The sequence below is a fragment of the Littorina saxatilis genome, linkage group LG4, assembly GCF_037325665.1.
Source record: "Littorina saxatilis isolate snail1 linkage group LG4, US_GU_Lsax_2.0, whole genome shotgun sequence".
NCBI lineage: Eukaryota > Metazoa > Mollusca > Gastropoda > Littorinimorpha > Littorinidae > Littorina > Littorina saxatilis.
The window spans coordinates 60547190-60558301 of NC_090248.1; the positions used below are offsets into that span (position 1 = coordinate 60547190).

Consider the following 11112-nt stretch of genomic DNA (forward strand, 5'->3'; position numbering starts at 1 on the left):
AAATATAACCCACGACGTAACTATTTATAGCCTACAACCTACAACGTAACATTATATAACCTACAACCTACAACGTAACCATTTTTAGCCTACAACCTAACATTGTATAACCTACAACCTACAACGTAACTATTTTTAGCCTACAACCTACAACGTAACATTGTATAACCTACAACCTACAACGTAACCATTTTTAGCCTATAACCTAACATTGTATAACCTACAACCTACAACGTAACTATTTTTAGCCTACAACCTACAACGTAATATTGTATAACCTACAACCTTAAACGTAACCATTTCTAGCCTGCAACCTACACCATAACCATTTCTAGCCAGCAACCTACAACGTAACATTGTATAACCTACAACCTTAAACGTAACCATGTATATCCTGCAACCTACACCGTAACCATTTTTAGCCTGCAACCTACACCGTAACCATTTCTAGCCTGCAACCTACACCATAACCATTTCTAGCTTGCAATCTACACCGTAACCATTTATAGCCTGCAACCTACACCATAACCATTTCTAGCTTGCAATCTACACCGTAACCATTTATAGCCTGCAACCTACAACGTAACCATTTATAGCCTGCAACCTACAACGTAACCATTTATAGCCTGCAACCTACAACGTAAACTTTAATTTTCCCATGAAAATGTAGAAATGTTTTAGTGCGAGGACATATTTTAAATATTCTTGATTGGTTTAATTGATGCTTGTATGAAATGCTTGTTTTAAGTTGTTCGTTCTTTAAATAGTTTAATGGAACAGTTTTACTCTCGATTTCTCTTGGTAATCGATATCTAATTATAAGGTGCCAAAGATTTTACAGCTTCAAAAGCAATTCGGAAAAGGTCAACGCTTTTGAAATCACCAAGCGTAAGTCTATTAAATGCAGCAGTTTGCTCCTCCAACTTGCTGAAATGAAAATATGTATTCATCATCGTCATTTTTCTATAAGGACGAGTATTGATAAGTTTTCTGTCTTCGATTCACATATACTTCAGTTAAAAGAGGTAGAAGCTAATGAACTCTGAACAGTTCTGTTACTTTTTAGGTACTGGTGTATCGTCAACATAATTATTCCTTTTTTCATCGTTATTTTGACTTTTCAGAATAAGTCGAAGAAGGAGACAGAGAAGGCAACGACGACACCCGAGAATGTCCAACGTTTTAACAATGACGTCAACGACAGAAATAACTACCATCAACAGATCCACACCTACTGAGTTCTCTCCCCATTCTTTACGTCACAGCATGTCAGACACGGGTTACGTCACGATAGCTGTGTTACTCTCTGTCGTGTGGGTTTTCGGGACAGTGTTCAACATCACCGCTTTGTATGTATTCTTCTCAAACAAAAGATTGCAGTCCCCGACAAACATGTTTGTAATAGCCCTGAGCCTGTGTGACCTCTGCATGTCCTTCATCGGAACGTTCATGGCCATGACCTCCTCGTGGAAGAAGCATTGGCTGTATGGGCACAATGGCTGTGTGTTTGAAGGTACGTACATTAACGTTTTTTTGTGCCTAAAAAAAGCAATTGATACAAATAGTCCTACTCTTTAAAGGATGTCAGGGTGTTGATGTGTGTTATTCGGTCTTTTGTTTGTTTGTTTGTTTGTTTAGCGCCCAGCCGACCACGAAGGGCCATATCAGGGCGGTGCTGCATTGACATATAACGTGCGCCACACACAAGACAGAAGTCGCAGCACAGGCTTCATGTCTCACCCAGTCACATTATTCTGACACCGGACCAACCAGTCCTAGCACTAACCCCATAATGCCAGACGCCAGGCGGAGCAGCCACTAGATTGCCAATTTTAAAGTCTTAGGTATGACCCGGCCGGGGTTCGAACCCACGACCTCCCGATCACGGGGCGGACGCCTTACCACTAGGCCAACCGTGCCGGTGTTATTGGGTCAAGTTGAAGGATGGTCTTACCGCATGTGAAAGCATGGCCGGATATGAGGTAGTAGGCAATGGCTGAATCTGAGGGAGGTTTTCTGGCTTTCCGGAAGCCCCCCTCACCCTGCCCCCTTAACCGATGAGAATAAAAAATCCCTCCTTAAAATTATTCATTTCAACAGCATATAGGGACCTTGCCCGATCCCTGTACTCCTGTATCGGTGTGATGCCCCTCCCTCACACCCCCATTCCACACAACCGTTCTAGGTCCCGTTCTCGTATCGACCAAGGAACGGTGCGGGCACAGGAGGGATCGGGAGGGAACCGCAATGGAACGTAAATGATCGTTAACAGAACTGCTTTGAACGGTATACAGGGTCGGTAGGGACGCGGTTGAGTTTGGGCTGCATGTTCAACATTTTAGCCGTTCCCTTCCCGATCAGAATGAACGGTAATGGAACCTTAACCCATCGGTAACGGAACGCTTGGATCGTTAAAGGAACTGAAAACAACGGAAACGCAACGGTATCGCTCTCACACACTGAGTTGTCATACCCACATTCCACACAGCCGTTCTAGGTCCCGTTCTCGTATCGACCAAGGAACGGTGCGGGCACAGGAGGGATCGGGAGGGAACCGCAATGGAACGTAAATGATCGTTAACAGAACTGCTTTGAACGGTATACAGGGTCGGTAGGGACGGTTGAGTTTGGGCTGCATGTTCAACATTTTAACCGTTCCCCTCCCGACCAGAATGAACGGTAATGGAACCTTAACCCATCGGTAACAGAACGCTTGGATCGTTAAAGGAACTTAAAACAACGGTAACGCAACGGTAGCGCTCTCACACACTGAGTTGTCATACCCACATTCCACAAAACCGTTCTAGGTCCCGTTCCCGTACCGACCAAGGACGGCTGCCACTATGGTCAGACGCTGCTCAAAGATGCCCAAAACGGCCGTTTGCGCAGCGTTTCATTGTTGTGGCAGCCGTCCTTGGTCAGTACGGGAACGGGACCCATAACGGTTGAGTGGCATGGGGGTATCACACACACTAGGCCCAGCGCTGTAAGCAGAACTATTTGTGTGGAAAGGACTGTGCCCTTCAATGAGAACTAGTAACGTATTAATGGCTGAGTATATCTTCTTAGGTGTCCGCTTAGCATCTCCGTTCTACATTGTCTAAACGCCCACCAGTACCACCGTATGAACGATTGTGCTAAACAAAATCGTTAGATATCCAACGCCGTCCTGCTGTGCTTGTCTCTTTATTTTCTTAAATGTAATTCTAGATGTAATGCTGCGTCGTCCAAAACAAACTACGGTTTTGGGTGTGACGAAAAAAAGAACAGGGCCGGAGTGCTATGTAAATTATGAGCAGTTCTTCCAAACCCATAAACAAATAAGACACAACCAGCCTGTTTCTGCATATTGAACCAGAATTGTTTGTTTTGGCAAATCGATGTTGCAGTTCCGGAGCAACTGATCTAAATATCTTAGCAAATAAGCGTTTAAACGTGTTTTTCCCATAATAACAATGCACAGCTCGAAAATATGGTCAAGAACAAATCTACGGTACTTCAAAGAAAGAAGAATAACAACATTCTCGTCCAATACGACTTGCAATTAACCGTGTGCGCTGTAAATCTCCCTACCCTCAAAGCAGACAAAAAGCAGACATCTTCATTTTCTTCCAAGGGAGACATCGTAAGTCATAGAAGTCTTGCAGGAACCAAACATAATTCCCCAAGCTTTCTTTTCATTTCATATTCAGTTGCTTCGCAACAATAAAATATCATTCTTTTTCCCAGCTTGTCAAGTCAGCAAAAACGACCGCAGAACACAGAACTTTGAAGGTCGAGGATACATTTGGAACCAGTGTTTATTAATGAAATCAATGTGTATGGTTATAACGTCTCAGTCATATTACCCGCGTAAGCTGGTTTCTACTGGCACACAGCAGCTACTCTTGAGAACAACCCGCATGTGAAACTGATCCCATGAAAAGTAGCGCCCATCACGGTGAGGAGATTAAGTACGCACGTTATGAAACAAAACATTGTGTAAGGCTAGTACTATAATCAGGGTCTGCAGATTAAACTTTCTGAGCAACGAGTTGTGAATCAGACTGTATTTTGTTTTTCTTCACGGTAAGGTGATTATGTACGTACGTTATGAAAACAAGATATTGTGTAAGGCTAATCAGTGTCTGCAGATTAAACTTTTGTGATTCAGACTGTCCATTACTATTACAAGGCAGTTCCTCATTTGCCAGTGTCCTTGCGGGTCGTGGTGTAACGAAATCAGAGAGCAGACCAATCTCTCTGGTATCGATCACAATGATTATGTATGGAATGGACAGAAGCCTGTGGTGAAGTGTAAGAAAATCATTTGATGACAGACATGACCTCACAGCTAGGTGGTTATTTAACAGAGGCGTAGTGTAATGCAGTTATTCGTAGGCCCTTTATCCATACTATTGATGTAGCCGGCGTCCAGTTAAACGTGACGGTAATCGAAACGTAGAAGCGTTTAACCGTATCAGAAATTGTCGTTTCACCGTATGCTTTCACCCCATCGTGCGTGTGTGTGTGTGTGTGTGTGTGTGTGTGTGGGTGTGTGTGGGTGTGTGTGTGTTTGGGTGTGCGCGAAATTGAAAAAAAATGGTGTGTGTGTGTGAGTGTGTGTGTGTGTGTTTGTGTTCGTGTGCGTGTGTGTGTGCTCGAAATTGAACAAATGGTGTGTGGTGTGTGTGTGTGTGTGTGTGTGTGTGTGTGCGCGAAATTGAAAAAAAATGGTGTGTGGTGTGTGTGTGTGTGTGTGTGAGCCACTGTGTGTGTGAGTGTGTGTGTGTGTGTTTGTGTGCGTGTGTGTGTGTGGGGGGGGGGATTCGCTGTACTGAGTGTTAGACAAGTGCTGCTGTTCACGGGAAATTCGCTGTTCTTATTATGGGGGCGAGGACGCCCCCATTCTATACGGATAGTTTCGAGGTTGACCATGGGCAGCGCCATTTTGTTGTGAAATACGTCATCAGTTTGTGTACACAGGAAGTTGTGACATCCGTCACCCCGGGAGGGGTGGAGGCAACATTGTTCATCTGTAGAAAGTTGTGAAATCCGTCACCCTATGGGAGGAGTGAAGGCAAATTTGGTCATCACAGAGTTTGTGTAACACAGGAAGTTGTGAAATACGTCACCCTATGGGAGGGGTGACGGCAAAATCGCAAAAACATGATAGGTCGCATTGTGCAGGGTCAACTGCAACAAACTCAAACCGAGCCATTCATACCTAATTGTATTTGAGCGACTTATATACCGACATTTTTATTTCTTATTTTCAGCACAGGTGTAGGAAAAATCATGAACCAAAATGTTATTTATTTTCTAATTTAACATTTTTTTTACAAATATGACCATGGTCTTTTAAACATACAATGACATTAAACATTGTTATGTTAAAAAAAGAAAAAAGAAAAAAAAGCTTTTGTGCACAAATCAGAAAATACATTGTACATTTTACCTACAGGCCAAACAGTGTCTGTTGGCAGCAAAAGACCCAGCAAGTTGCTATTTTTAGATCGATTAAAAGTTGTCAAGAACAGGCGCTTACATTTGGATGTGTCCACTGATAGTAGGTTTGGTTGTGATCAATCAGAATGATGTGGGAATAAAAATGTATGACAGTTTGGTATGATGACATGTAATTCAAATATGCTGAAATGTAATATTATACATGATATATATTATTATGGCTGTTGCCATGACCATGAACCCCAAGAAAGGTTTAATGTTATGTAAAATCAAAATACCAAAATCAAGCACCTACTAATCTGGTCGCGCCGCGCTCATTGGCTCAGTATTGAACTTGCGTCAAGGCCGATGCGCGTAGATTCCCAGAATGTTTACTTTCGGTTAGATTCTTCGACAGCATTCGCAGAGGTGACTGCCGTTACAGAGGTGAGTAAAACTGACCATCGAAAGGAAAATAAGATTCATATTGGTAATACTAATAACATACTTGCACAAGCATGTATCTACCAAAACTGTATGGGAGCACATAGTTGGAAAGGCGTGGTGAACACGCGGTGTTCTTCTGGAAAAGACCGAAGCGACATGTGACGTCAGTCGTTCAGCCCGCGAGCGGTGGGAGGGGGGGGGGGGGGGGTTCACATGGTTTGTTTGTTTGTTTGTTTGTTTCAGACCCACGCCCATATACACACATTTCACATGTAAACCATTTGTCCGCCCCCTGTCGATATTTATCGACTAAGTTCCTTGTTTTTCATGTGCAAAGGAAATTTGCTGTGCTGAAGTTTACATAAGTGCAAGGAAAATATGTAGTGCTGAATTTTAGACACGCTTTTAAAGATACACTCGAAAATGCTCCATAACGTTGCTATCTTATGAACTAATTATATTCATCATCAGTGCAACGAGTTACCTTTGCAAACTATTGGGCGTGAGAGTCCTGATTCAATTTAGCACCATGGTTTTGTTCAGTGCTGGCACAGACACAGCAAACCAAAACTCTTAGACATGTTGTGATCCAGCTATTACGTTCACCATTCCCTGCTGTCAGAGGCGAAAAGAATAGGATAAAACGGAAACAAATACAGATTGCACGAAGAATGAACGGTCCACAAAGACTGCCCCTACCCCAACCCTCACCTGAATAATTACACGCACAAACACTGATTTTAATCCTGGTGAGTGGTGTCATCATTATAAACTTAAAACAACGCTGACTGCGCATCTCTTGGGGCCACCTACTATTTTTCTTTCACGCAGGGGGTTTGCTTTTAAACGCGTTGTATTTCAAAATGAATACGATTGTCAAACTAAAATCGATTAGTACGAGCGAAATGGTCGTTGCCAGAACGTCTTTGATAATATGGCTGGCCTCCGCCTATTGCCCTTTAAGCTGTACATCAGTCTTAACGAGGAAACCCGAGGCAAGTCTTAACTCTTGTGATTGAAGGAAGAAACAGTTGAACGCGGACACAAGGATTACATTGATATCGTGCTTAATGACACTCACAGGCCAGTGGCTTTCAAGAAAGTGATCAATCAGACAAGTCTAAAGTGCCGTTCACATGGCATACTTTCCCCCAACTTCCAAGCGCTTTTAAGTCGGCGCAAAGTCAAATAAAAATCGCTGTCCATGTGAACAGCGCAAACGCTCAAACTAGTTTTAAGCGGCGATTTTTATCGGCAGACTTGAAGGCCAGTTTAGCTATCGCAGCTACCTCCTAATTCAAGAAGAGCAGTTTGGTTAGAGCTAACCAATCAGTTAGCGCTATAAGGATAGTCTGCGCAAAATCTGCGCCAACTCACGGCCGAGTCGAGCAGCGCTCAACTGTATTTTTGAGTCGCGGCTAAATCTTTTCCGACATCGAACCTAAATTCACATTGCAGACTTTTCGCCGTCGTGGCCGCAATAACTCGGGAGCGATTTCAAACCAACAAAAGTTGGGGGAAACTTAGTTGAAACAAGAATTCCTACGAGGTAGGAAAAACACCCCCGTCAAAGGGAAATAACCTTCTCAGTTGGTGGCAGTGACTGAGTGAGAATGGTTATTTCCCTTTGACCATTAAGATGTCCCTCTATAAGTCCTTGTATAATTTTAATCCACCAATAACTCCCTAACCGTGTGTTTGACTGGTCCCAATTTGTGTAAGGACCGTCTCAGGAATGTATAGAACCTGTTCACCAAGTTTGGTGACGATCGGTCCGTTCATTCTTGAGATCTATATGCGAACACAAACAAACAAACAAACACATCGAGCGAAACCTATACACACCCCTATACCGGGGGTGTAAATATGCCATGCGAACGGCACTTACCTGTGCACAGGTCGCGATGGAGGTGTGTGATTGTTGGAATGTGTTCAGGCTGAGGGATGGACTTCTTCCTTGTAAAACCCTGGGCAGATCTGAGATGATGAACAGAACTGTTTTCACGGAAAGGAATGTGTCTTTGAGATTCAACCGATTGACGACCTTCGCCCTTCAAAGGCTGTGTTTTTACATTTAGTCAAGTTATGGCTAAATGTTTTAACATAGAGACGGGGAATCGAGACGAGGGTCGTGGTGTATATGTGTGTGTGTGTGTGTGTGTGTGTGTGTGTGTGTGTGTATATATAGATCGGTTCCGAGAAAATTACTGGGCAGATCTTCATGAAACTTCACATGAGAGTTCCTGGCTATAATGTCCACAGACCATAATTATTTTCTTTTCCCGGATAAATGTTTTCGATGACGTCATATCCGGCATTTAGTGGAACTTGAGGCGGCACTGTCACGCCCTCATTTTTCAACCAAATTAGTTGACATTTTGGTCAAGTAATCTTCGACAAAGCCCGGACTTTGGTATTGCATTTCAGCTTGGAGGTTTAAAATTAATTGAGTTTGCTCATTAAAGGTGTCATTAAAATCAAATTTTCGCAAAGAGATTCAAAAGTGATTGCATCGTATTCTTCATCAAATTCTGAATCAGAAAATATATACATAGGTCATGTTTACTCTTAAGAGGTGATCACAATTAACGAAAATAGGTTAATTAGTATTACGATTAGAATTTAAGAAATCGATCCGAAGATGATTTCATCTTAACCTTTATCATTTCTTGATTCAAAAAACATATGTATATGATATGTTGTATTTCTTTCTTTCTTTATTTGGTGTTTAACGTCGTTTTCAACCACGAAGGTTATATCGCGACGGGATGTTGTATTTAAAACAAGCTCAGAAAATTAAAAAGAGTACAGAAAAGCGCGTTTTCCTCCTTAGCGCAATACGCTACCGCGCTATTCTGGCTTGTCAATTTCACTTCGTTTTGCACGTGAAAAGTGAGCATCAATTTCCTTCTCGCAGGGATTGACGAACCTGACTTGTCTTGGTGATCAAATGCAGTGCATTTAGTTTCATTCTGTGAGTTAAACAGCTTGACTAAATGTATTAATTTCGCCTTATGCGACTTGTTTGTTTACAGATTGGTCCTTCGTGACTGCTGTACATTTTAAGACTCCCTCTTTTTGACTCACCCATTCTCAGATTTCTTGAGGTTTGACAGGGGGATCGGTTGGTGTTTTTGTCATGTCCATTAATTTAACCTATGTTGCTGATCAGTACCGCTTCAATTCTGTTCCCTTTCTCACGCCATTGTGATACCGATAGAGTAGTCTCCCTGTCTTCATGAAAAGCTCGGACCTACGCCGCTATGACATTGCAGCAACAAAAACATTTCTCACGTCGAGTAATCGATCAGAAATCTAATTGCGCAATTACGTAAACCATCAACATAATCATTTATTCTTTAACATGTGCTGTGCATCAGCTGCTGTGGGATCGATTTCAAGAGGAAGAAACATGAACAGTTCCCGCAACGCGAATGTCACGGCTGTTTACTGTTACCACAATATTCCATCAGACATGGGTGCCACTCATACATACTTGTGTCTGATGTAACAAACACAAGGTGGCTTCAAATGTCAACCTGATCTCTCTCTCTGTCTTTCTTTGTCTGCCTGTCTGTTTTTGTCTGTTTGCCTGTCTGTCTGTCTGTCTGTCTGTCTGTCTGTCTTTCTTTGTCTGTCCGTCTGTGTGTTTGTCTGTCTGCTTGTCTTTGTCTGTCTGTCTATCTGCCTGTCTGCCTGGCTGTATGTCTGTCTATGTCTGTCTTTGTCGTTCTATATGTCTGTGTCTCTCTATCTGTGTATTTATATGTCTGTCTTTCTGTCTGTCTGCCTGTACGTGTCTGTCAAGGTTGCTTCAAATGTCAATCTAAACTCTCTCTATGTCTGTCTTTGTCTTTCTGTCTGTCTTTGTTTGTCTGCCTGTCTGTTTGTCTGTGTCTGTATGTATGTCTGTCTTTGTTTGTCTCTCTGTCTGTGCCTGCCTGTCGGTCTGTCTGTCTGTCTATCTTTGTCTGACTGTCTGTATGTATGTTTGTCTGTCCATGTCTGTCTTTGTCGGTCGGTCCGTCGGTCGGTCGGTCGGTCGGTCGATCGGTCGGTCGGTCGATCGGTCGGTCGGTCGGTCGGTCTCTCTCTCTCTCTCTCTCTCTCTCTCTCTCTCTCTCTCTCTCTCTCTCTCTCTCTCTCTCTCTCTCTCTCTCTCTCTCTCTCTCTCTCTCAATTCTCTCTGTCTTTCTCTCTCTCTCTCTCTCTCTCTCTCTCTCTCTCTCTCTCTCTCTCTCTCTCTCTCTCTCTCTCTCTCTCTCTAGGGGCTAGAGGCCTGAAGAATAAATGATGTTCTTGTTCTTGTTCTTGTTCTCTCTCTCTCTCTCTCTCTCTCTCTCTCTCTCTCTCTCTCTCTCTCTCTCTCTCTCTCTCTCTTTAATGCGAAGGTGGGGGGTGGGGGTGGAGGGGGGGGGGGGGGGGGGTAGGAGGTTGTCTGTTTTGGTTGAGTGCCTTGTCTGTGAATGTATCAAAGGGCAGACTTTTTTTTCTTTTTCATTTGTTTGTGTATTTGCCAAGCACATCATTGTGGGGCTTTTCATCAATAACATGCATCCGTCTACAATGTATCATCATTCATCCTTCAACATGTATAATAAATATGTAAATGGCAAGTATACAAGACATTATATATACAACATTAGGACATAACGTGACCAAGACTTGTTTCTGTATCTACCAGATGTCAAATAACAATTAGGTATATATATGTCTGGGTTTTTTCTGTCCAGGTTTTACCGTGTACTTTCTTGGACTGACCTCTGTGTACCTACTGACTGCAATCTCCCTTGACCGCTACATCGTCATAGCTAGGCCCCTCATCGGACATCTCATAACACACAAGGTAATACTGTTCATGATTGACCAGCGATACACACTGTCTGTCTGTCTGTCTGTCTGTCTGTCTGTCTGTCTGTTTGTCTCATTCTCGGTTGCTGTCTGCCTGTCAGACCCCTCCTCCCCCCCCCCCCACACACACACACACTCACGCACGCACTCACGCACGCACGCATACAAATCCCGTCGATCTGCCTCCATTAAGCGTAAAATGTCGTGCCATATTAAATCTGAAGTGCTTCTGCTCTGGTGTAAAGGTTTGAGGACCTTCCTTGCTTAAGGCTGGAGCTAAGGCCAAATTTCAAAGTGGATAGGCAGTATTAAAGGTTTCTTTTTATTAGTTTGGTTTATCAGGAAATAACAAAATGAATAGTGCTTGTCGCGCAAAATGTTGAGATA

At 43.0% G+C, this 11112-nt stretch overlaps 1 protein-coding gene across 1 annotated transcript; it reads left to right on the forward strand.

Moving 5' to 3' along the window:
* Positions 1-1136: 1136 nt before the first annotated feature.
* LOC138965258 (parapinopsin-like) lies at positions 1137-10720 on the forward strand (the record flags this gene model as incomplete). Its single annotated transcript, XM_070337384.1, is given in 2 exon segments — positions 1137-1513; positions 10608-10720. Coding segments are annotated over 2 exon segments (456 nt in total), but the record flags the coding sequence as incomplete, so codon positions are not given.
* Between the last annotated feature and the right edge of the window lie 392 nt (positions 10721-11112).